Source organism: Vulpes vulpes, chromosome 7 (assembly GCF_048418805.1).
Source record: "Vulpes vulpes isolate BD-2025 chromosome 7, VulVul3, whole genome shotgun sequence".
NCBI lineage: Eukaryota > Metazoa > Chordata > Mammalia > Carnivora > Canidae > Vulpes > Vulpes vulpes.
This window is the reverse complement of record NC_132786.1, coordinates 58,147,286-58,174,845: the sequence shown is the minus strand read 5'-3', so window position 1 is coordinate 58,174,845 and position 27,560 is coordinate 58,147,286. Positions and strand designations below refer to the sequence as shown.

At 39.4% G+C, this 27,560-nt stretch overlaps 1 protein-coding gene across 3 annotated transcripts in view; it reads right to left on the bottom strand.

Moving 5' to 3' along the window:
• Window positions 1-8,423: 8,423 nt before the first annotated feature.
• GPM6A (glycoprotein M6A) overlaps window positions 8,424-27,560 on the bottom strand; it is a 332,016-nt gene continuing 312,879 nt past the window's right edge. For all 3 annotated transcript variants that reach the window (XM_072763896.1, XM_072763897.1, XM_026015817.2), the window contains exons 4-7: window positions 19,901-20,054; window positions 15,113-15,189; window positions 14,458-14,523; window positions 8,424-10,544 (exon numbers count right to left, since the gene is read on the bottom strand). In XM_072763896.1, coding sequence (XP_072619997.1) covers window positions 10,392-10,544; window positions 14,458-14,523; window positions 15,113-15,189; window positions 19,901-20,054 — 450 coding nt within the window. In that variant the 3' untranslated portion in view covers window positions 8,424-10,391. The remainder of the gene's footprint in view (window positions 10,545-14,457; window positions 14,524-15,112; window positions 15,190-19,900; window positions 20,055-27,560) is intronic.

Here is a 27,560-nt window from a genome sequence, read left to right as displayed (position 1 = left end):
TAAGCTACTGTGATAAAATGACCAGGAGAGAGCATGAGCTTATTTCAAAGTACAGCTAGTGCACACCCCTGTGTCTGAGTTCTTACAGTGGTTCCTTAGTGGCATCTTAAAGTACAAAGAATAAAAAAAAAAGTTACAAAAATAAGCTTCCATTTAAAATATGTTACATTCACATCAGATTACATGCTAACTAATATTTCTATCTCAATTCAGTCTTCGCCGGAAATGTTTCCTTTGAGGTTTAGGCTATTTCTTTCTCATGAAAACTCTGAAATGTGAAACCACTAAGTATACAAGGGTTTTGATCCAAGACACAAGACTTTTCCTATGTCTTTGTGATGTTTTTGAATCTAAGGGCTGAAATATGAAATACTACTTATAAAAAATATAAATAAAGATATACCCTCTGGTATATAATGGCTTGTAGATGAATCAGCCACAACTGGTTGCAGTCATCTGCAAACTCCTTTACAGAATATTATTATTGAAAGTACCACATAATGAAGGAAGTCTTTCCTTCAAATACTGATATTCTATTTTTATGTAAAAATCTTGCCTTTTTAAATATAACTAATTTTAAAACACTGGTTTTACAAAAAAACCTGTGATAGAAGGCCAACTGTTTTTGCTTTTTTAGCATGAGATTATAAATTATAAACACGTAGATTCCCCTTTTTTCATGAAGATGGGAAAATGGTAAATTGCTAAAATTATCATTTGGGCAAATGGCAATGAAAATAGTTATAATATGAAACAAGCTGTCATCAGTTTAATATATTTAGTTATATCGTGCCTTTAATTTTTTTTTTCTTTTTGCCAAGGGCTTCATATTCACTGTGGAGCACTCAGCCCAAAGTCCTGTAGAAGTCCCAGAAACAAAGTATGATGCTTCCGACCTCAGTTATACCTTGTTCAGTTGGATCAAGACAGAAAGCCTGACATACAATATGAGGTGGTTTAAAAATTATTGTATATTCTTGGGCAATTCACCCGATGTCTCTGAGTCTATTTATTTATAAATGAGAAATTAACAAATGACCTATACACTCCTCTTCCACCTCCAAATCCAATGACCATATTGACATAATCAGCTATTGAAGACATACAGTGATGTAATGATTTCACCACCAGTCACTTACCTCACATGGATTATTCTGCAAAACTTCACGAAGCAAGTACCCTTTTATCTTTTTTTTTTTTTTTGAGATTTTATTTATTCATGAGAGAGGCAGAGACATAGGCAGAGGGAGAAGCAAGCTCTCTGTAGGGAGCCCAGTGCAGAACTCGATCCCAGGACCCCAGGATCACCACCTGAACCGAAGGCAGATGCTCAACCACTGAGCCATCCAGGTACCCCTACCCTTTTTATCTTTATTTCAGTTTTACAGATGTCGAAACAAGAAGAGACCACTACCTTTTCCAAGATCACAATAATGAAAACAAGATATGAAAGCAGAAAGCTCTTCTCAAGCTTCTTTATGGTTCTTCTTTTAATTTTAATTTTGTTTAATCAGATTTTTAGAAATATTTTATTTATTTATTTGAGAGACAGAGACAGAGATAGAGAGAGCACGAATGGGGAGGAGAAGGAGAAGCAGGCTCTCCACTGAGCAGGGAGCCTGACCTGGGGTTCCATCTCAGGACCCTTGGATCATGACCTGAGCTGAAAGCAGATGATTCACTGACTGAGCCACCCAGGTGCCCCAATCTGATTTTTAATTGAGGTATCATCATGATCCATAATACACACCAAATGCAGTTCACGGGTTTAAGTGTACAGGTTAAATGTGTGCTTGTCTAACCACCATTCCAACAAAGATTCAGGGCGCTTCCAACACCTTGGAAGTTCCCTCAATCTCCTGTAGGGCAGTGAGGTGTCAGAGCACAGAGAATACTGCCAACAGCAGCCAATGGGAGCAGAGCTTTAAAGGGATGGATGCAAGACTGTGACCTGATTTACCTTAATTTTTAAGGGGATTATTTGGACTGCTGAGTTGAGCAGAGATAGTTAGAAAGGGAAGGAACAGGATGGAAGCAAGAGTACCAGTCAGGTCTTCCAACAATCCGGGCGAAAAACAATGGTCTCTTGATTAGTGGAAGCCACAGAGGTCTTATTCTGGATACATTTGGAAGGTATAGCTAACGAATGGGGAGTGTTAGAGACAGCGAGTCAAGTATGGAGTCTAGTATTTGGGTCTAAGGAAGCTGAATTATGTATGGCCTTTTCTACTGATGTGGAAAAGTTACAGCTTATTGGGACAAGGTGAGCTCAGCAATATGGCACATGTTAAACTTGAGGTGTCTGTTGTGTAGGCTCGGGTACATGTCGATTGTCTTGGGATAAATGAGACTGGATTTCAGAGGAAGATTCTGGACTGAGAAGATAAGTCTTAAGCCATCAGTTTATAGAAGGTATTTCCAGACATGAGATTAGAGGGTGTTTACTGAGACACGGAGACAGGAATCACAGTGTTAGAAGATAATAGAGCTAAGGAAGAATGACAAAGGACATTAAGAGAGGCAGAGCCAGGGAGCTGGCAGGAAAACCATGAGCTTGAGCCACCTGAAATCCGCTTGAAGAACGCACATCATGTTGGAGGGAATGTGTCACATGCCGTTTACAAGCTCAGTAAGAAGAGCCCAGTGGCTTGCAAAGCCCTAAGCACTTTGCCCCCTCATCCCCTCCCTTATTTTCCCTTTGTTCATCTGCACCGGTTGCATGGCTACTTCCAGTTAAGGATCTTTTCTCTACTTTTCCATTGCCTGGAATATTCCTTCCCAGGAAGCTACACAACTTAAGTCTCTCAACTCTTTCATGTCTTAACTCAAATGCGACCTTTGTAATAAGACTTCTGAAGACTGTCCACCCCAGCCCAGCCCTGAAACATTCCTTGAGTATCTCACATGATTTCTTTTTCTCTGCAGTGTTTCTCACCCCCAAAATACTTTACATCTGGATTATTTATTCTCAAGTGTCTGTTTCCCTGCATCAGAGTATAAGGCCACAAAAGGACAAAGATTTTTTTACACTTTATCCACTGCCACATGCCAGTGACTAGAAGGAGAACGGGCTATAATGTAGTCTCCATAAATATTCCATAGAAAGTGAATGGATCCTTGAGAACAGAGCACTGGATTTAACAATCTGCAGGACATGTGTTACCTTGACAAGACCAATTTCCACAGTGTTGAGTGCAAGGGACATGGTGTAATGGGTTTAAGATATAATGATAAAATGATAGGGGAATAATTGGAGGTGATTGTTCATCCCTTTCAAAGAGATAAGCCATAAAGGAGAACTGAGAAACAGGCTGGATGCAGATAGATGGGGAATCAAGAGGGGGTATTTGGTTTTTGTTGCCTTTGTTGTGTGCTTGCATTACGATTTGAGTGAGCCATTAGACAGTGAAAACTTGGTGATTCAGGGGAGGTTTAAGAGAGGGGAATTTTGCTGGAGTGATGCTTATCCTTAAGTAGGTAGGGATCTAAGATGGGATCTTGAATATATCAAGTGTTTGTGGCCTGAGAAATGAGTCATTCATCAACACTAAGAAGAGAAAAAGCAGAGATTGCACCTGTTAATGCAGACGGATTAGTAGCGATGGGAAATTATGGATATATCTTTCTGAGTATTTCTCACTCCTCCCTCTGAAATAGGAAGCAATTTCCAGCTTGAATGGAAAAAAAAAGTGATAAGAGGAAGCTGTATTATAGTCACCACCTAGGGAGTATAGAATAATGAATGCTTAGAAGGAGTCAGCAAATGATGGCCCTCAGGCTAACTATGGGCAACCATTTGTTTTTGCAAACAAAGCTTTTTTGAAGCACAGCTCCCAGCTCCCACCATTTATTTACATATTCCAATTGTGGTTCTCCCGCTTACAATGTCAGAGCCAAGAAGCTGCAACAAAACAAACCCCTCAAGGTCCATAAAACCTGAGACATTCACTCTGTGGTCTTTTACTGAAAAAGTTGTCAATCCTCATTCTAGGAGAAATGGAGTTGATTGACTATCATATCTACGGGCTCATCTAAACACGGGTGGGGTGGGTCAGGCTTGTGTCCCTTTAGCCACTCAAGTTCAAGTGTAGGGTGGCTAGAGGAATGAAACCAGGGTTGGCATTTTACTGTGAGAGTTTAGGGAAAATAGAGAGTCAGAGGTGATGAGGACTTGCCAAGGCAGTGATTGCAGTGATAGACCATGTAATATAAGCTAGTTACAGGGAAGCCCCCTGACATAGGGGAAATGAGGGCTATAAAAACTAGGAGATCAGTAGATATATGGTCCCAAGAATTAAGGGAGCAGGAAAGGTAGCAAACTGAAGTTGGAAATGGAATACATGAAATTTAAAATATACATGATGTGCAGTTATTGGAAATTCTGAGTTTTAGAAATGGAGCGCATGGAGTGGGGTGGGGGGCAAAACCAGCGACGGAGAGAAAAGAAGTACTGACCCTATAACTGATTTGTCAGGGTGTCGCTTTAATATCTGAAGTCTCCATTGGCTTCATGGAGATGCTTTTTGTTCTTTCTTCAAGCAATAAGTGTCTACTTATTGTATACATCAATAGATATTCTATTTGTGGAAATGTAGAAGTTACCTGATGATCTTGGAGATTAGGGAGTGGAAATTAAGAAGTTAGGCAGAAAAAAATCTTAAAATTAGTTGTGCTGACTTGTGTAAATACCGCAACTACATGCTTACAATGCGACTTTCATATCATTGGCTCTTGTTACATTGTTGTCTCTAATGTACCAGGTGCAGTACTTACTAGGTGCGATCTAGGGCTTGGAAAATATGATTATTTTAAGACTAGGAAGGTGTAATTCAGGAAGACCACTGGCTTGCTAACACTCAGTTCTCCGGCAGGACATTGCTTTTTCTCTTGAAGACTCGATCCCATGCTCTTTATAAATAAAGTACCAAGAAAGATGATGAACACAGTAGTCACTGTACCTAGAGAGAAAAGCCAGTGTAGCTTATGACCTCCCAGGCTGGGGGCTTGGTATTGAGCTGGACTGCTGTATTGTCGTTCAGCGGGGAGGTGAATGGGAGGTTAGGAAGGCCTTGCTTTCAATTTGTGTTAACCTTATTAAGTCTTTCCTTTATTTATTTTATTTATTTTTAAAGTCTTTCCTTTAAATGATGTCATAATTCCTTAAAATCTATTTCTTGTTTCTGAGAATCTTTTCCTGTCTATTGAAGGGCCAGGTTAGCATTTTATTTTTCACAAATTGACAAGCTTATACTACACGTGCGCTACATGAGGTTCCAAGTGACTGACAAATTTCATAGATTAATCAATGGCAGTGATAAAAGAATTTAATAAGATATTAAAAAAAAACCAAGGAACTTGCCAATTCTAAATGTTCATTCATTGAAAGCACAGAAGTAGGTCATGTGTATTTTTAGCGGATCCTGTAAGTGGTCCTTCTCCACTGTGTCAACTAACAAATGAATGTCAAAATGGGAGTGCTAATTTGTGACGCTTTGTGTAAATCCCTCTGAGAAAAAAGGATCAATACTTTCTAGACACACTGAAAAAAATCAGTAGAAAAAAGTCTGGGGCTTACCCACACACAGTCAGCATCCTACATGAGCCAGCCGCACCTGTGCTCCGGCCTGAGGTGCCTTCCTTGGATCACGGCTCCTGGCAATCTACACCAAACGGTGGAGAAGGGCAGACTCACAGACTCGGATCTGTCAGGGGATGCCACCGTCCCCATCAGGGTGGCTCCCAAGAGACAAAAGTAATTGTTGAAACAGTAAAAGAGGCATATAGATTACAACACTTTTAATTTTTTTAAATGTTTTTAAGATTTTATTTATTTATTCATGAGAGACACACAGAGAGAGAGGCAGAGACACAGGCAGAGGGAGAAGCAGGCTCCATGCAGGGATCCTGATGCAGGACTCAATCCTGGGATCTGGGATCATGACCTGAGCCGAAGGCAGATGCTCAACTGCTGAGCCACCCAGGTGTCCCGATTTCAGCACTTTTAAAAAAGCCAGACAATGTTCCTGTTTTCTAATCAGAGCAGGGATGCTGGGCAACTTAGTGGGCTCAGCTCTCTCATGCCCCATCCTCGGCTGTTGGGGGAAGAAAGGTGTTCTATCCTGCAAGGCCTGGAGCGGGAGGGTATTTGCTCAAGCATCCAATGGAGGGCACACAATGCCGAAGAAAAGAAGAGCTGTGAGTCTCAACTGGTTTTCCCACTTAAAAATTAAAAAAAAAAATTTTATAGGCTGTTTCTTCTTGATGTAATCCTTGGTGTTTGTAGTTTTTACTGTCTTTCTACAAATCCCCCCCCCCCCATGCAATTTATATAGTCCAATAACTGCAGTTTTATTTCTTCTTAGAAAGAACTTAAAAGTTCTTAGAAAGAACTAAGTTCTTAGAAACTTAGAACTTAGAAAGTTCTTAGAAAGAACTTAGAACTTCCTAGTAGTGGAATTACTTGGATCTCTTCTCTTTCCTAATTCGTATTCCCCCATCGTTTATTTATTTTCTTTTGTTTGGTGTTTTCTTCTCCAGGGGGTTGCACAGGTTAGAAATACAGTGGTCTAGGTAAATTTTATTTCATTTTGATATCATTTCATTTAATATTTTATTTATTTCAGTAATTCATTTAAAAATTAACGCTTCAATGGACAGCATTTTCTACATTCTTTTCAGTTTGCAAGCATGGTGGATTTGGGGGGAAAGAGTAAAAGAGTCTCAATAATCACACCGGTAAAATTCACTTTTGTGAGAAGAAACTCAAGGTCCTGGCTTAGTTAAGCCAGTAGGAAGAGGGTCACATGTGAGTTAGCTAGCAGCATTTTGTAGACTTGCCTCCATGGACTTCAGATGCTCTGCTATCTGAAAACCTCACAGAAAACTTAGCAGAGTGTTTCTCAAGGTATGATGGCTTAATTCAAGTCCCATCATGCTCAGCATTTGTAAACTATGGAGTGATTTAAGTGAAAGATATGTTAAAAATGATATTTTTCTCTTTTGTCTAAAAGACAAAAATAAAACAAGAGTCGGGTTTACTGGATCTTTGAATGAATAAATCAGAATCTGCTATTTCTGCATTTTAACATGAGGAAGTCAACTGAATACACCCATGCCAAAGCTGGACGACACACATTTTCTTCTCAAAGTGAGTAACTTCCTTAGTCTTCACATTAGCTTTATGATTCCCAAAAGGCTTACATGTCAATTATATCTCAATAACGCTAGACGGTAAGAAATTCCCAAAGGGATATTACTTGCTTTAGAGATAAGTATGTATTTTTACAAACAGAAATGGACTTTTAAGTTTTAAAAAAATATAATTATCTTACAATGATCAGTTTCTTTGAAAAGGATTCGCTGGTGACAGTTTTGTTTACATTGACAATCTTTAATATATAATTCTTTATTTTCTTGTTGATACGCTAAGAATTTCATTAATGCTGGAAAGAATAAAAATGTCATTTAATAATAATTATTATTAAGTTTAATTATTTAATAATGGTATTATTTTCTTATTGTCTTAAGAGTGACTTTTTAAAACATATTTTGGTGAGATGTGCTTGTAATTACTGTAGATATTTGTGACCTAAGTACCTTGAGTATTTCAGGCACTTATAATAATTACTTATAATAACAATAATAATAATAATAATACATATATAATTGAAGACTAATACAATTACTTAGGCCTGGTGAAAATAAAGATTTTTGGGGCACCTGGGTGGCTCAGTGGTTGAGCACCTGCCTTTGATTTAGGTCGTGATCCCAGGGTTCTGGGATCGAGTCCTGCATTGGGCTCCTCGCAGGGAGGCTGCTTCTCCCTCTACCTTTGTCTCTGCCTCTCTCTTATGAATGAATAAATAAAATCTTTAAAAAAAAAAGGAAAGAAAGATTTTTATTGGTCACTGTTTTATCATTTTTAAATTGTCATCACTTCCAGTTTGGTCAGAAAAAAATTACAACCCAAACAAACAAGGAGTCTGGAAAAAGTATATATATTTTTCATTTAATCTTTCTCACCTTGAAGTTTCGAAGCAAACCATGAAATCATTTTTCTTTCTGAATTGAATTAGTCTTATTTGTTTCTCTATTAGTTTAGGAAGCTCTAAAGGAAACACAAAACAATAGAAATTAGGCAAGGGAAGAGCATAAATTGGGAATTGTTATCATTTTGCTAAATTAAATGACCTCCAGAATCTTCACACTTTTGCCCTATCCCCGGCTCCCTAGCCTCTTTATGCTGCAAGTCATGCAAAGAATTCTCAGTTCAGTGTGAGGTCAACTCAACTGAGGTAATAGCATCCTAAAAAGACAGCATCTACCGCATCTGGAAAGAAGGCACACACATAGGAAAGAGGAATGAACAAAACAAAACAAAACAAAAAAAAAATCCACAAAATAAACACTGCAGAAACTAATAATAAGTACACAAAGTACACAAGTGTATTTATTACATTTTTGCAAGCACTTTGTTCTACATTTCAAAAACGCCACCATCAAGCTGTTGGCACATTTATGTACAAAACAGATTAATTGTAATGCCTGCTACAAAGCACTCTTTGTGAAAATACAAACTCTAATACCAGGAAAAAAAAAAAGCTGAAAGCATCAACATCATTACATAAGTTTAAAAGACAGTTTTAAAAATCATCACAAACTGTTAAGACACAGAACTGAAACACTATAATATAGAATTTAAAGAGGCCCATTAATACTTTTGCTGAATATCTGTAATACTGCATATATCAGAAAATTGTTGAACCAGTAAGATAATCTACATGTAAAAAAAAAAAAAGCAAAACCCCAAATTAATTAAATAATACTACAGAATGCATAATCATGCCACAGATAACCCTAGTAAATACCCCGCTACCTACTACAAGAACTTGTAAAATTACGGATGATGCATGACTAGTCGTTGTACAAAGATTGTTTCACTCATAAATTTTATTAGAAATGCACTTACACTGAGAAAAGATTTCACAATGGTCAAATCAGTGCACGATACTACCTAATTTTTTATACACTGACAAAAATGTCTTGTCAGGCTACAGCATTTTAAAAGACACTTTACAGCATTCTTGTAGCATTAGAAATAATCAAAAGAAGAGTCAAGGTTAAAACAAACACCAATTTTGGTCCAGTAATACTGATTGCTTTTTTTTTAATTCCTTTGATATAGGTACTTCTTATAAATGATTATGACTGAACATTTGGTTAAAATGACTTACTTCAAAGAAAAACACAGATATATTACTACACTTGGAAGGGATACATTCTATCGTGGCCTCTGACCACACTTTAAAAAACACTACAGGTGAACCAACATAGATCGGAAGGCTGCAAGCAAAGCTATTATATTAATGGAAGCCTTTTCAAATATATCATACACATTGGAGGGATAGTTTACAGAGGTGCAATCCGTTAAAACGTTTTAAAGTAGGTAAAACAACTTCGGAGGGGTTAGTGTGCTTATTTTTAATATACCACCTTCATAAAGGTAATTAATGTTCCACATTAGCATATTAAAAGTTCCAATCCAGCCACTGCTTAAATCACAAAGAAATCATTCTTCAATAGTTCACAGTAGTTATTTCCAGTAAAATTGTCTCTATACTAAGCTTTAAAAGGTAAGTCTGGTGTCACAATCTTAAAAAGGCAACTAGCCATGCATTAGCATCACTGTTTCCATGTGCTCACAACATAAACATGAGTAATCAAGAGAGAAATACATCAAGAAAAAAAATACAATGTTAACAAAGATAAGAAGCACTTTTTTTTTTTTACACCTACTCTTACAAATTTAGAAACTGCACCTTAGATTGATGAAAATATGAACCAGGGCCTGTGGTAACGTGGCCACTGATCTCCAGACGGGATTTCCATATTTCAAGAAGAGTCCTCGTGATACCATCTCTGTCTATTGTTCATAATGTACAATGGTCCCTTTGAAGGTTACCTGTAGTTAAACTAGTTACCGAAACCAAAACTAAAAAGTATAAAAAGCTATTTTTCTTCTCAAAACATAAGAAATAATGCAAAAGGTGTTATGTATCAACACATGGGAAGTGGTTAAAAATCAAATAAAATCTCTGCACTTGACAATGTTAGTATCTTCAATCTTACAGAATTATTTAAATGAGTGTGAGAAATTTAAAAAAGGAAAAGGCTGGATAGGAGCTTGTAGAAGAGATTTGTTCACACCAATTTAACAAATTAGGAAATTATGTGCTAAACAACCAAGAATTGTGGTCAGGTGATTCATAAGTCACCCTACAGATCATTGATGAGAAGCACTCCCATTTTAGTTTTCACAAGGTTGGACGGTTGGATGGCCCTTCGTTAAACACCAATGCATCTAGATGGCAGGCAGGACAGGCAGGGCGGATTTATGTGTAGGCGTTGAGCCGCTCTTTGGAGCGAGTAGAGTGGATGTCATGAAGCTCTTGCTCCTCCTTCGACTTGATGTCCTCGTATTTCTGCATCCGGCAGGCATCTTTCACGTAAGCCCAGTTGGCAGACAGAACCATAAGGTAGTGAACCTAATCAAAGACAGAAATAATTTATACTGGAAGTCTGGTCAGTGTCTTCCTTACACCTCACCATCAGGAAAGAAATAGTCGAATTATACGCTTAGGTAGGGCATGTGTGCTAATACAACGGAACCCAAATCTCTGCGGTAAGAGGAACAAGATAAATAGGTTGTTCCTTCTCACGCCTCTGACTACATGAGAGCATCTTCTCAGCTCCCCATCTTTCAGAATCTCTCTCTCTCTCTTCTTCTTTTTCAAGTCTGGAGGAGCCAATGTGGATTCTTAATTTTTATGTGATCACTTGTTTGTTTTTCGCTCTTTCTCTCACTCCTGGTCCACAGAGAGAGATAAAGCAGTTTTCCAAATGATGGCTTTTGATGGGTGAATATGAAAGAGGAACTAAGTTGTTAATTGTTTACTTGATCTGAGATTTAGTTTTTTTAAGATTTTATTTATTTATTTATGAGAGACAGAGAGAGAGAGGCAGAGACACAGGCAGAGGGAGAAGCAGGCTCCCCATGGGGAGCCTAATGTGGGACTCGATCCCGGGACCCCAGGGTCACGCCCTGAGCCAAAGGCAGATGCTCAACCACTGAGCCACCCAGGCATCCCTTGATCTGAACTTCAAAGGGTGGGTGATATTTTTATCCATAATTTAGTAAAAGAGAACACTAACATTTTGATTAGTGAAGAATACTTTGAAAGACAGAAGGTAGGCTGGTTTTAGAAAAGTACAGATAGACATAAAGAACACAAAGTCAACTCTAAGTGGTGACTATTGTGATATGTTAAGGCGGTCAACAGGCAGTAGGGAAAAAATGACAATTCTGACACGGCAATATGGAAAAGGTGCATACCAATTAGAATACCAATAGGAATTTCAGAATGTTCTCTTTCCTCTGAAATTCTGCATTCTGTTTAGTGGAAATCATAAGCCACCTGCAAGCAAGAGCTGTGAGTTCTGCTCTTGCACTCTGTCATTTTCATACTGAAGCCTGAATCACTACATACATGTGGACGGAGCAGAGGTTATACACATGACCAAATTCATGTGGCACTTTGCTGTGGTTGCTCTGAAAACAAAAGTACTGTGGAGCATGTTTAGCAAGTAGTGGGTACTCAGAATATGTTTTAACCGAATGAATATATTTTTAGATGTACAAAAACCTTCTTTTAAAGTCAGAGAAAATATGACCCCTAAATTACCATTAAATATGTCTGAGTGAAAAATTGAAAGGAGTGTCATTCTGGTTTAGAAACTGGCAGTTTCCAAGAGGTCTTTGGACATTTCCTCTGGCCTTAGGGGGACACCAGCTGCCAGGCTCATTACTGTCCCTCACGTGGGTGAACAGCAGTCCCTGGGACCTGGTGCAATGCCAAGAAGACCCCTTTTGCCTACAGAACTTCCTAACACCTCTGAAAATTTAAATGGAGTAAATCACATTAGCTTTAGTTTAAATTCTTACTATTTCTGCCTTAAGTTACAGATGGTGTTTTAAATATTTTGGTAGAGAAGAACTGATCTCAAATTTCTCTTCTCTAATATGGAAATAATAATGGTAGTCTACTTTGAGTGTTCAGAGAGTTGGTGATGAGGTCAACGACAGTTGCTGTATTACGACTATTGAATGTATTCATGTACTTAAGCATTTGGTGGTGCTTTTAACGGAGCAAGATGTAAAGAATCTATTGACAGTACCATTGGTACTAATATTAGTGCCAGGAACAGAAGGAGTAATTATGTTATATTATCCCTGTCTCCTAAAACCTAAACTATTATCAGAGCTAAAGAATTAGAAATACTGATGTCAATCAGTAGTTAACTGTTATTTATTTCTTAAGGCATTTATGATTTGCATATATTTAGATATCCAAAGGGTGCTTAGTACTTAAAAATAATACTCTAAAACTCTTGTAGTTTGCAATAAAATTTGTTTATAACTTAATATCTAAATTTATGCAAAGTATAGATTCCTTAAGAAATACATAACATCTGAATTGCTACTATCTTAAGATCTTTTTTGATGACAGAATCATTTCAGAGTAGGCATTTTTAGGGACATTTGAATAACAGTATTCATTTAGACAGGTCCTTTTTCAGTAATGTATGCCTAACGGCATGCATTCTTACACAGAGTTTTATACACACTCATGTGTAGCAAATGTGAACACACAATTTATTACACACCTCTTTACAAAAAGTGCTTTGATATACCTCTTATACATGAGTGCATACTGTTTGAACATACACAAGTCCCTAAAAATTTTCCATCAGACAGGAATGTATATATGAATGTGTTTCCTCTTACTGCACAACCAGGCTGGGTGTTCCCTGGGACACTGAGTGTCCGGAACATCACTGCCCAGAACATGTAATGCTTCCCCAGGGCATATTTTAGCATTGATTTTAGGCTGAGAATATAAATCCTTTGCTTATTGTTTTATTGTGACCCCTCCAATCAATTAGCCAACATGATCTTCTTGTTGATCATAAGCACCTCATGTTCTGAAATAAAATTCCTGTGTACAAGTTTATACACTCAATCTAAAATGTTGAACAATTAGCATGATAAGAAATTAACAAAGTGTCTGAAAATTCACTTTAGCACTGACCCAGTCATTTCTCTTATTTTTAAAAATCATTTTGCGGAAACAGAATCAAATCTCAAGTGTTTATAAAGTCACTAAAAAAAAAAAACAAAAACAAAAAAACTGGTCTGGAATAGCTTATCAGTACCTTACCACTGATTAGTTCCTAGTTTTCTTCTTCTTTTTTTAAGATTTTATTTATTTATTTATTTAGAAAGTGAGGGAGGGGCAGAGCGAGAGGCAGAGGAGTTTCAAGCAGACTCCCCATTGAGCAAGGAACCCTATGTGGGGCTTGATCCTACCACTCCAAGATCATGACTTGAGCCAAAATCAAGAGCTGGGTGCTTAACTGACTGAGCCACCCATGTGCTCCCTTCATTTTATTCTTTGACAAGGGAGAAAACACTCATAGTTTTTAAAAAGTGCTCCTTTCACCAACACATCAGACAATGGATTGGCATTATACGGAAAGGAATTAAAGAAACCTGAATCAATTCATCATTCCTGCATATTGATTTGACTAGAATATTTGTGAGGTTCCCAGGCACATTCTGGAGTTCTATTCTACTTCACTTTTGTATTATTACTTTGCATACCAGGATGCAAATCTAAGGACTGGAAGACGGAAGACCTTGGCTGCAAAGACTATTCCTGATGCTCCAGGCATCTGTCCACTGTTGGTCTTTGGTGGTCGGGTGAGCAACCTGGACTTCCCAGTGAGTTACCAAGGAAGTTACCTGCGACATTGCAGGTCCTCACCACCCAGTATAAGCTTGACTTGAAAAACTTGTTCTTTGTATTTCTGAACTAAATTAGAGATTAAAGTAATGACACAAAACAATTGACATCTGTATTAAGAAGATTAAATTAATCCTTTTTCCATAAGTGACTCAATATGGCTTTTCTTTATGTCCTTGAATGAGGAAGAGGAAAGGATAATGTGAGGAACGGATTAGATTACCTAGAATACCACATCGATACAGACCTAGATGATCCAGAGGTGATTTTTTATGTTAATAGCAGCGATCTAATATCTGAAACACTAATGCATTTACTTATTTTTGTTCATGTTACCAAGATGATTGAGTGTTTTAATCCTTAAACTGCTTACTGAATAGTCTCTCTATTGTAACAATAATAGTTTTTCAGATTAAGCCTTGTGTTTTTTGTTTGTTCCCTGTTACCACCCTCTCCCCCCCCCCCTTTTTTTTACTGATAGTAAAACCAATAGGATTAGTATGGACTTCAGGATTGGAGACAAATGATCATCGCAATGAGTAAATCACCTTGTCATTCAAATAGAAAAACCAAGCCTCAGAGCTCCAGGTCTTACCATAGCAATAACAGCTGCCCCGGCCCCGGCAAGCGCCACAATGAACAAGTGGAAGGTCATGTTCAGCTGCAAAGAAACCAACAGAGAATCAAAACCCGTGTCAGGGTTACAAGCAGAAGAGAGATCAGGATGGCTGCTGTCTTACGAAGAAGAACTCTGCATCTTTAACGAAAGTGCACTTAGGATACAAAACATTATTACAGCATCTTTTCTCCTGCAAATTATTGAAGTCTTTGCAACTGCAGCATTTTAGTATAATTTTATTACAAAGACGATATCGTCCTTAGTAATGATAATTTTCAGTAATATAACTATATAAGGCTACATTATCCTTTTACCTAATAATATTAAAAATGTTCAACTTATATGAAAATGATAGTTTCTGGAAAAAATATATTTGTTATAATTTATACTGAAATAGAGCATCTCATTCATATTTATTCTCCACTCACCCTGCATAAGATCACTGTGAGTAAAAATGCCTCTGAGAGGGAAGGGGGAAAATTCAATATAGATTTACTTATATTTTAAATGTATATTAAATATATTTAATAAATAATATATTTAAATATGTTTAAATATATTTTACTTATATTTTTCAAATACCAAATGTGGCTAAAATTTGGGCAATATAAACAGCTTTAAAAACATTTACCTCGGTAGATTCACACATCCTCAGGAAATTCTCAGAGACGGTGCAAATTTTCTTTTCCTCTCCAATTGTCACAATCCCTACATGTAGAAAATTATAGCTTGGTTTATAAATGTTTTCAAGAGCCCAGAGAAAGAAAAAGAATCTTGCTGATAAAAACTAAGCAAGTTCCATTTTATGCCATAGTATAATGGAAACCTCCTTCAGTTTTTATTGCTAGATAATAATTATAACCTGAATTATGAATGGAAGATAAAAATTATTTAGCCCTCAAGCAATTTACGACATTTTTGATCTGAATTCAATTGGACCTAGCCACCAGAATCTCTGGATTCAATTGTAGCCGGTTGATTGGTTTGGTCCATTAATGCAGTGGTGTAGGCATCACAATTATTTTGATTACTATGTCCCAGACTGTGCTGAAGTGTGGATCTAAATTTATTCTGCTGGTACAAAGCTTCTATTAGTCTATAAAAGCATATTGCCCAAAGGAGTAATTTTTTTCTGTTAATATTGAAAACAGTGCTAATAGTAGGGGGGAAAAACCCTATAATTTTGCTCATATTCACCCTTGCTTTCAGTTGGTTTTTATAGACCAACTGCATTAGAATCACCTGGGGAATGCTCAAAAGTATGCATTTCTGGACTCCACCACAGAACCGTCAAGCCAGAACCTGTGAGTGTTTGCCAGGAGTATTGCGCTTTTAACACGCACATGGGTGATACACTGCCACAGATCTCATTTTACAGAAAAGTGACCAAGGCTATCCTAAAATGGGTCTTTAATTTTGTTTTGAGAACTACGGAAGCAAAAGTGAAAAAAAAAACCCCACAAGTTCTGGGCAAACTCACACCTAAGCTTTTAGCACTGCCTGCCTTCTCTTAATTTTAACACGTGCATACACCCACACCTTCAGCTTTGAGGCACACTGTCCGCTCTCACTCTCTATGGGCCTCCTGCCACTCTCCTTTGCCAATAGCCTGTGCAGTTATTTTCATTTTAAAAAATAACTTCTTGCGGTCCATCACATGCAGATGTGCTTCTCTGTGACCTTTCCTTTCTGCCAAGAGCGGAGGTGCTAAGAGGGGAGAGGGGGACATAAGAACCCCCTAAGATGTGTCTAAGAAAGCTTCTCGGGAAAGGACACCCTTCTCCACGCTGACCTACTACCCACTTCGCTGGTGTGGAATCCCTGGGCCCTGCACATGGTTTCCTGGCCTGTGTCTTTGTTCGCCTCTGCAGCAGAACGCCTAGAAAGCTCTGACTATGCTCACTGTCTGCGATCCCCTTATTTTCCTTTCTATTTGAACCCTTTCCATTCAGCTCTTGTCTCAAGCTTCCATGGGAATCCGCAGTGCCCTGCACATAATCCAACGATGAGTTCTCCAAGCTGCCCTCCCGGGCCACTGGCTCCCTCTCCTTCCTTAGATCCCCAACCCCACGGACTCCTGGTTTTGTCCTTCGGTTGTCACGGGCTCCCTTGCTCTTGGACTTATCTCAGGGGAGCTCCCAGCGTGCACACCTCGGTCACCTTTGTCCCCTCCCATCTCACGGGAGTCTCCAAGCCTGCTAACAATGATCAACAGCTCCCTCCAATCCTCTCAGCCAGCTCCCTGTGCCTCTCTCCAGAAATCCAGACTCCTCTACCCAATTTCTCACCTGACACCTCTGTTTTGGTTCCTAGTAGGTCTCAGCATCTTCAGAGTGAACTCTGACCTCCCTTGCCCGCCATGTACCCAAGGAGTTGCTTCTTGTAGGCTTCTTGGCTCATCTGACAGCAAGTCTTCCCTGTGGTCCAGGGAACCAGGGCATTCCCCTGGATTCCTCCTTTTCTCTCAAACCCACAGGCCCACCGATCAGGACATTCTGCAGCCCCTCGCTTCCAAAGGCAGAGAGCACCAGGCCACTTCTCCTTACTTCTCCCACAACCGCCCACCTGAGCCCACCTGAGCCCACCTGAGTCACCTCAGGGCTACTACAAGAGTGCCACTCGGCTTCTCTGCTTCTACTCTTGCGACAGTCCATTCTCCATTCGGCCACCATAGTGATTCTTCTAGAATGTATGGGGGATAATGCTTCTCTTCTGCCCAAACCTGCAAATATTCTCTACTTTCTGTGGAATAAAAGTCTCTGCATGGATGACGTCCTGCCATGCACTCAGCATGGTGTTCCGCGATTCCGACTCCATCCCAATCTGCTCTCCCTGCTTGTTCTACTTCAGCCACACGGGCCTCTCTGTTGTTGTTGAAGATGCCAGGCATGGAGCTGCTTTGGTAACTTGGCCTGGATCTTCCCTCTGCTATGAATATTCCCACGACCCTCATGTCTTTCCGATAACAGCTGTTTGGTGAAGCCTTCCCCCATCCCCTTTGAAATACTGTAACCCAAGCCTTCCACTCAGTCTCCAGTGCTCCTGATGTTACACACACACACACACACACACACACACACACACACACAATCTAGTTATTATGATATAATACCATATACCACAAATATACATATTGCAAGTTAATTATAGTTTGTAAATCCATGTTTGTGTAATATGAAGCTATGAAAATGAGCAAGTTATTTCATGACTCATTTTGAAATATGGCAAACGCTAATAGGACAAACCATCTGTAAGTTCCCCGACCCCGTGAACTCTATGATACCCCTGCTTGCCATTAGGTCTGTAAGACATGTATACACGTATCACATACAGGGGAATGGATGGGGAAATGTAAGTAAAGACTAAGCAGGCATCCGAGCTATTACCATGATCAGAGTCCCCATGATGCATTTCAAAGGCCTTGATCCCCTAAAAGCAAAGATACCATCTAGATGTAATGAGACAACTTTGCAAAATAAGGGAAATCGCTTCATAGCATGTCCTTATCTACTCAACCACCTTTTTTTTTTTATGACATTAGTTTGTACTGATCATGACCCAGACTTGGGGGAGTGTCCTTTTCTGCACTGACGCCCCTTGCTCACTTGATTGTGCACGTACACTCAGGATTCTTATTGAGGGCATATAATCTGGAAGGCAGATTAAGTGCCATCCAGGAAGTAGAGTCTGTATTAAGGGCAAACAGAAAGACTTAATAGCTGAGGTAAAAGGTTGCATGACATCTGAAAAGTGGCCTCTCTTCCACATCATGGCGAAAAGTTAAACTGGAATGAATCTTGATGAATATGTTGTAAACAGTGCTATGGTTCAAAGGGCAGCTTTAATCCTAGTCATGGTTTACACCTACTATATGTGTGTCCCATATAATATTTGGACATGCTGTACTAAAAAAAATTGCTTGTTTATCTGAAACTGAAACTTCACTAGGTGGCTCCTGTTGGCTGGCAATCCTGTTGGAGAGACCGGCCACCTCTCTTCCAATTTCCAATGTTCAGATCAACAGAACAGGAGGAAAACATTGACAGGGAGGGACTGACGCCAGAGCCATGTTTCCAAGCAGCTGTTCTCCCATGACCTCCAGCAGCTGTTGGGGATGCTTTCCCTTCCTGTGTTTATGTGCGACAGGATTCCAAGACTGAAACCTCTCTGGTGGAAGAGCTGTCCTTATTCTCTCTGTGGTCTTCTTGCCAGGAACTGCATCCACAGAGCAGACCCAGCTTTTCATTAGGACCAGGCAAAGGAGGCTTAGGACTCCAGTTTATGGGATGGAGAGGAGGCTACAGCTTTGGAGCATACAGTTGGCTTACTGTACCCTATGATCTACCTATAGCACTCCACTGAGTCCCAAGCCTGCAGATACCACCTAGTGGAATGTTCTCCACTTTCCTGAGCTATCAGGAAACCTTTTAGAGAAAATCATAGGGAGCACTCCCAGATGTTCATGGGGTAGATTTTAACAGCCAGCCTATGGGACAAAATCCACCCAAACATGTGGATTTCCATATATTTTGTTAACTTTTGTAGCTCTATATTTTTTACAAATGATGGAACAGAATTCCAAATAAGTTAGGTGGGATTCGGTCCATTTCTCCACGTTCATGGAGCAGTTCACAAGCAGTACTTGTTTCAAGAGGAGAGATTGGCAGGCTGATTTGTAATGACCACAGATCCTGAAAAAAGACTGTTGGGGTTTGAGTCCTGGCTCTGTCATATCCTATCCCTATACCCTGGGCAACTCATTTAACCTCTCTATATCATTTATAAAGAGGATAATAATATTGTCCAGCATACAGAAGTGTTGGAAGGATCAAACACGGTAACATGGACAATAAGGTCTGTGTATCACAAGCCTACACACACATAAGAAACCATTTTTATCACATGGAGGTTTTAGCCCTGAACAAAAATAACCAACTGCTGGTTGGTTTAACATTATTTGATTTTGTTATTATAAAATGAGAAACTTTTCTGCCTTATTTCGAAAACCAGAGAAGCACCTATTTCTCAGATGATCTTCACACTAGACTTCACAAATTGTATAGTTTGTCATGGGAACATAAGAGTAGATCCGAGAAACACATCCAGTCTGGAAAGGCACAAAGGAATCGGGACAAGGACATCACAATTGTATCTTGCCAGTACCAGAAAATACACCCGTATAGTCTGTTTAAACATACATGTTTGTATATTCATGTTATGAGACCAACTTCCAATCATTCCTCAACTCCTACACATTTAAATAAAAAAAAAAATGTCTGAAAGGTGAATACACGGTGACATGTCTCAAGTATACATTTCTCATCGATCTGTGACGGTTCCAGGGTGATTGGCACTATTTCAGAGGCAGTCATTTAGGTAAAACAACAGGAGGCCTCATTTTAGTTCGAGATCCACTTACCAAACTGACGAAGGTCTAAGCAGAGATTGGCTCCCTCCACTAAGGTGGTGTTTCGGCAAATGGTCCACAGGTTGAAGTACATGTAGACTGGCAGGGAGGTGAAAGCCGTGACCCCCAGCCAGGCCAACATGAAAAGGTATGTCAGCATGATAAACTGCAACAGATAAAAAGTCAAGAGAGAAAACATGTAATCTACTGGAAAAGAAGATTTTTGTGACTAATTTACAAAATCCAATCTGAAGTGTTAAGTGTCCTTGTCACAGCACCACGGGAAGCTGAGAGATGTTGACTAACGTGGGTTCTGTGAAGAACCTGCTGGAAGATCTCCTCATGGCACAGGTGCCCAGCGACAAGGGAAGAAACAATCCATCTGCATCATAATGTCTGTTTCATTCATGTATTGGTCTCAAAAATCTCACCTCCTATTTTTTAAGAAAAAAAACTTTAGAAAACAGCAACTGGTACATTTATGGGGGGTTTTGCAAAGTTAAAACATTGTCAGTAAATTTATGTTACAACTACACAAGCACCATTCACACCATGAGAATATAAGCACTTAATCAGGCTTCCATTTAATATTGAACATGTAGTAATTCTCAAGTCATTTTAGTATTGATGATATAAGTGCATACTCCTCCTTTTCAGTGATTTCCGTAAATGTTAAATCTGAAGTCTTCTTTCTTGAATATTAATTTTATTAATTTTATTTTTGCATTTTACATTTTCATGGCAAAATGTGATTTTAAGTTTGAAAATAAAGATTTTTTTCTGCTTATTTCAGAAGTATTTTTAGTATTTATAAAATGAAGAAAAGGGCTTTCATGTGCTCAGATAGTGTTGAATAAGGGACTTACTTTCAGCATAGGTTAAATGGATTTTTAGTTAATCATGACTTACATGCTGGATAAAAAGTCAGCTGCACACATTGGTAGATGGATGAAGAGCTGGTAAAAGATAGACGTAGTAACCTGGCTTCACCTTACTTATCAACTATTTAACCCATATTATCTACATGTAAAGTTGTCCCCATAAATATACACCTTGAATTCCTAAGCTAACACTTTTATTAACAACTGTATTTCGGAAGTAACTGCAAAAGAACAATTTTAAGTCACAATATCCTGAGGCTTAAATGCAGGCTTGAATGCACACATTGATACAAATTGATTATATTTCTCAAAGCAAGTTATGTGTCAATGGATTCATTAGCATATTTCCCATGATCATAGGAATAATTCATTATATGAAGTGCCCACATAGACAAACACCAACTAAAATAGAGACTGGTAGGCAGATAGCCTCACGGGAATTGCCACGTGGTATTTTTAAATGTAATTATTTTATTTAAATTCAATTTAACTAACATATAGTGTATTATTGTTACAGAGGTAGAGTTTAGTGATGCATCAGTTGCATACAACACCCAGTGCTCATCACATCACATGCCCGCCTTAATGCCCATCACCCGGTTACCCATCCACAACCCCCACCCCTCCTGCAACCCTCAGTTTGTTTCCTATAGTTAAAGGTCTCTTATGGTTTGTCTTCCTCTCTGATTTCATCTTATGTGTCCTTCCTTTCCCCTATGTCACGTGGCATTAACGAATCACACTCAGATATCAGAGACTGAAATCAAGATTATCCTCGAAAAGTAGCTGAAGAAGAAAATCACTATTGTAGGGATTGTTCTACTGCAATATCTGGCTCTTCTCATTTGAATCCCATATCTGTGAATAAGACTATAGCCTTCGCTGCCATCACTCATGTCCCTGACCTTAGGATTAGCAAGTCATCTTCCAGCAAAACACAAAGAACATGAAAGGAGAGTTTTCAGAACCACATTCTTGTCCACTCTTCAATGTCTGCTTCATACCTTTATGCACTCCTCCAGTCCACAAATACTGTGTTAGCAACTGTGTGCATTAGCTCGTGCTCTATGCCCTGGTGATGCACAAGGTGGGGAATGCAGTTTTCTGACTGCAGGAACATCCAGCTTGGTGGACTTCATACTCATACGAGGTGAGACACCCTCCCAAGTAACTCACATCGCAGTCTCCTCTCTCAATCTTCAGTTTTGCTGTCTGTGATTATATTTTGTCCCTGTCCCCCAAAGGGATGTAATTTTACTTCCCTTTCTTTCTCTCAATCCAACTACCCTTAACAATATCTGCAAATCAACACTGGAAGTTGCAGAGAGATGTGTTCTGTTTGCATATGCATTTCCGCGTGTACCAGACGATGATCAGAATTTGCATCTTGACAGAGATCCACTCCAAATTTTATTGCCCTTCCTTCCCTTTTTATCTGTGTAGATTGTGTATTGTGAGAAGTTCGGGCACCTTACAGTATGACTTCTTTTAAAAGTGGCATCTTCTAAAAGATTTCCTAAAGACTGTGCTGCATTTATTTAATCAGGCTCAGAACATGGGATACCCAGCACATGTGAATAGGGTGAAATTGTATCTCTTAAAAGATTTTTAAATTTATTTATTTGAAAGAACGAGAGCATGGTATGTGGGTCGGGAAGAGGGGCAGAAGAGGAGGGAGACAGAATCTGGAGCAGGCTCCACACTCAGCATGGAGCCTGACAGGGGGCTTGACTCCACGACTGCGAGATCATGACCTGAGCTGAAACCAAGAGTTGGATGCTTACCTGACTGAGCCACCCAGGTGCCCCTGAAATTATATTTTTAGTCTTTTAAACATACTCTATTAGCTAATATGGCAATAGGATTCTATTTGAAAGTGTCTGAAATATGCACGCAAAAAACTAAATTTCTATAGACACGTGGTTCCCTTCTGAGATTCAGAGGCAGCTTCTAGAAGACTTTTGGAGAGAAACAGTAGTGTATTCTGGGTTAACTTGAATGCCTCAAGTCATGCTTTCAAAATGACAATACAGAATAAAATAAATACACTGAATGAAACTACATCTCTTAGTCAACTCTATTAATCCCTTTGGCGATGAGTTAAAGAGTGACTTTATGACTTCAGTAAATCTCAAACAAGTGAAACTCAATTAATTCTCAGAAGATATACTAAAGCAACACTTTCAAAAAATGGAAAACTTGGTGTCACTGTCATGTTAGAGCTTATGCATCTACATTAAAGTTGTGTTGTGATTAACATAGAGATTCCTGAGATTATGGGTAGTAGGGGATTCATACAACAGATAAGAGCCAAGATAAAGCCAATGATACCTGAGATCAAACCTTCTCCTATAAATTGAAAAAGGTCATAGGATTTCAGAAACTCGGAACATAATTAAACACATACTTTCTAATAACACTGCTTAATCTCCTCCTGAATCTGACTTCCTGCTAGCCTCTATTCTGCAGTAGCAATGGTTGGCAGTTTGAAGAGCCAGCACTGTCCTAGCAGTGACCTTGAACTACGATTTGGCAAACATATTTATACTCTTACGTCCAAGATGAATCAAAGCCTGGTCTTAAAACATTAGAAAATAAAACCTGTTGAATATCAACTTATTTAAATCACTGAAGGAACTGGAGCAAATATCCTTTAATGGCCATTTACTCTTTTAGAGTAAATCACTTTTAGAATTATTCTCAACAAATACTTATGAGGGCCTAATGAGTGTAAAAGTGTATCTGGGGATTTCAGTCAGAGAAAGCAACAAACACTTCGCCCTTATTTTTCTGCATCCGAAGAATACAAATATTCCGTGTGGACATCTAGACAGTAGGTTTTGGTAGTCTGTGGTAAACACTCTGTTTGCATCTACCAGAGAGAAAGGGAAATATTTTCGGGTGCTCTTTATTCTTTCTCTTTTCTGGAATTGGAATGAAGCAAATCCACAGACGAAGCTCAGTGGGCAGGGTGGCTGCTGGCTCGGAATCCCTCCATTCTCTCGGCCTTATGAGCCCAGTGTAGGTGAGAAAGGTCGGTTAGGCCTCAAAGTATGGATAAGAATGCTTCATGTCCCAGGACCCATTCACTCCTAACGTTGCTAATCTGTACAATCTGAGGAAAGTCATTTTCCATTCTTTGCCATTTGATTCTGTTCTGTAAGAGAGTAGAGACTGACTTATCCAGCACCAACATGCCGCTCACTGCCTGTGTCTCTAATCTGAATGTCACATTTATTTAGCAATAAAGGGGAGATTTATAACATACTGATTAAAAGCACAGACTTCTGAGCTGGATGGAGTCGGGTTGCTTGTTCTGCTGCTGTGACTGCCTTTGTGAAAGGAGACTACCTGCTAAATTGATCTTACATGATTTAGGGAGGCCGGAGCGAGGTAGCTCATAAAAATCACTTAGCCTAGAATCTGGCTCCTAAGAAGCACAGACAAAATATTAGCTATTTTTATGCAAGACAGCATTATTGTGATTATTGCCACTACTATGCAAATATACGTTTTGCCTGACTGATAGGATTGTACAGAATAAGGGAATTAGATTTTGTTCCACGTGTGGAGAAAATAAAAAAGAAGTTCTCAAGTCTGGGAAAGTTATTCAGAGTGGGCTCCCACTCGAAGAGAAAGGCTCTAGAAAGTTTGGAAACCACCCCAAAACTGAGGAAATCTTGTTAATGGAACTCCTCGGAGGGAAAAAAAATGAAAGGGCCTCTTTATTAACATTTTCATTATTTGCAATTGTCGATCTCAAGGCTAATTTATAGTCTGCAGAACATGGGCCACGATGCAGTGGCTCGAAGTCACTGGAAGCCCCGGGACAGTAATCGGTGTGCCTTTGGCTGCGTCCTCTCCAGCGTCTCGGGTTTCTTTTGGTCCCAGGGGATTTCTCCAAAGCTTCCTTTGAAGGTGCTGTTCACTGCAGAATGGGACTTATAATTCAATAGGGTTGGATTCCAAGTGGACTGGGACACTTTGAACTGTATCACTGCTGCCTCTTTATGGGCCGATGGAAGGCATGACTTTGGAAACTGCGGCAGGGACGCACACTGGCTCCCCGGCCAGGCTGCGACGTCCCGGGCCAGTGAACAGAGCTCAGCGCCCAAGGGGAATCTTTGCTGTGAGAAAGTATTTTCATGATTACTAATTCACATGCTTTGTTCTAAGGAGGGCACAAAAGACCTTAACTCTTGAATTTGGAGTGCAAACCTCCTGCATTTCAGGGACGCGCAGCTCGTGGGTCACAAACGTCCCCAAATTAAACTAAAAATATGATTCAACCTCCCTATTTTAGTGCTTTAGAATCTGATAATTGCCCCAAATGGAGAATTATTCAAAATGATCAAGTGCAATCCTAGTTAAAAAAAAATAAATGGTTTGTAAGAAAATACCTCATAATTATCATGTGATTTCTAGTCACATTGCCAGTAATGTGACAGATACCTGTTCTGCCGTTTGAGCATTAACAATGATTAGTTAATATATAATAATATACAATAAATAAGTAATACTAAATAAGCTACTCTTCCTTTTGAAATAAGGAATGATGGACAGATAGCGTTGTATTAGTTTCAGGTGTCTGACGTAATGATTCCATATTTACATATCCCGTGAAATGGTCACCACGATCAGTAAGTCCAGTTAACATCTGTCACTATACATGTCACAACATTTTCTTTTCTTGTGATGAGAACTTTCAAGACCTGCTCTCCTAGCAATTTTAAAATACGCAATGCCATATCACTGACTCTAGTCACCACGCAGGCAGAAACAGCTCAGAGGCCACTGTGATGAAGACGTCTCGCTAGGTAGACAGTTGGGAGCACAGCCTCTGATAGGAGTTTTCAACCACGGCCACACAGGGGAATCATCTGGCAACTGGGAGAGAGAAAGCGCTGCTCGGGCTTTGCCCATGCAGACTATATGTATATCTATGTATTTTTAAATATTTATTTGAGAAAGAGAGAAAGCAAGTGGGGAGGGAGGCAAAGGGAGAGAATCTTCAAGCAGACTCCCTGCTGAGCATGGAGGCTAACCTGAGGCTCGATCACATGACCCATGAGATCATGGCTTGAGCTGAAGCCAAGAGCTGGATGCTTAACCAGCTGAGCCACCAGGCACCCCAGACTATATCTAGATTTCAAAAAATCTCTGCTGGTGATTCTACTGGACAACCGGTGGTAAGAACTACTGCTCTATTGGAATCAATAAAGCTCTCATGAGTACATATGACTTGAGGGTTTCTTTGGGATTTGTCTGCAGGCTCTTCAGAATGCTACATCTGAAGTAAAGAAAAGGTAAAGTTGGCATGACTTGCCGGACACTTATGCCTGGTCAGCCAAATGCATGGATGAGTGAGGCACTGGACATGAAATATATTTCTAAATCAGAGTTCCTCAAATTCACCAGTTTGGAAATTGGAGGCCAGCAACTTCTCTATTACGGGACTGCCCTGTGCACTGCAGCAGGTGCAACAGCATCCCTGGCCTCAACCCACCAGTTGTCAGTTGTGTAGCCACCGTCTCTCAGTGTCCTGAAGGGGCAAATAGTCCCTGGTTGAGAACCACAATTCTAACACAAAGCAATACCAAGTCAAAGAAAAGCAAACCAATACCTGAGAACGCTATCACTACAGATGCAAAATGGAGCATCATTAACAACATTGAACTCAGAAGGCTCTGGAAAGTACACTGTGGAAACTTTACTGCAGAAAAAAATTATGTCACTTATTATGTAAATTAACTTAAAGACGTGCAATCATCATCTTCGTTGTCATCATTATGGCCCCAAACTACCTAAGCACAAGTAGTGATCACAAAATTGTTTTTCAGAAACTATTTGCTACGTTTATAGCAGCTGCATTCATAATTGCTCAAACTTGGAAGACAAAAAGATGTCCTTGAGTCAGTGAGTGGATAAGCAGACTGTGGTCCATCCAGACTACGGAATATCACTCGGTACTAAAAGGAAATGAGCTATCAGCTCATGCAAAGGCATGCAGGGAACCTTAAAAATGCATATTACACGGGACACCTGGGTGGCTCAGCTGTTGAGTGTCTGCCTTCAGCTCAGGGAGTGATCCCAGGGTCCAGGATCTAGTCCCGCATCAGGCTCCCTGCAGGGAGCCTGCTTCTCCCTCTGCCTATGTTTCTGCCTCTGTGTGTGTGTGTGTGTGTATGTGTGTCTCACGGATAAATAAATAAAATTCTTTTAAAAAATGTGTATTACTAAGTGAAAGAAGCCATGAAAAGGTTACCTACTGTATGACAGTTTGGAAAAGGTTAATCTATTGAGACAATAAAAGGATCAGTCATTGGCAGGGGTCAGGGGGGAGGAAGGGTGAACAGGTGAAGCACAGAGGGCTTTTAGGGCAGTGAGATTGCTCTGTCTGATGCTATAATGGTGGATATACATCATCACACATTTATCCACACTCACAGAATGTGCAACACCAAGAGTGAACTAATGTAAACTATGATCTTTAGGTTCACTGGTTGCGGCAAATGTACTACTCCGGCGTGGGGTTTTCACAGGATGGAGGCTATACATATGCAGGGGCCAAGGGGATATAGGAAATCTCTGTACTTTCCAATCAATTTTTATGTGAACCTAAAACTGCTCTAAAAACTAAACTCTCTTTTAAAATATACTAATTGTGATGTTTCCTTCTTTGTTACCTTGCATTGGTCTCATTTATTGAACAAACCAAATGCAAACACTTCAGAACATAATACACAATCTACTAGGACTTTGCACCTGCCTTGATAACTGCAGTATCCTAA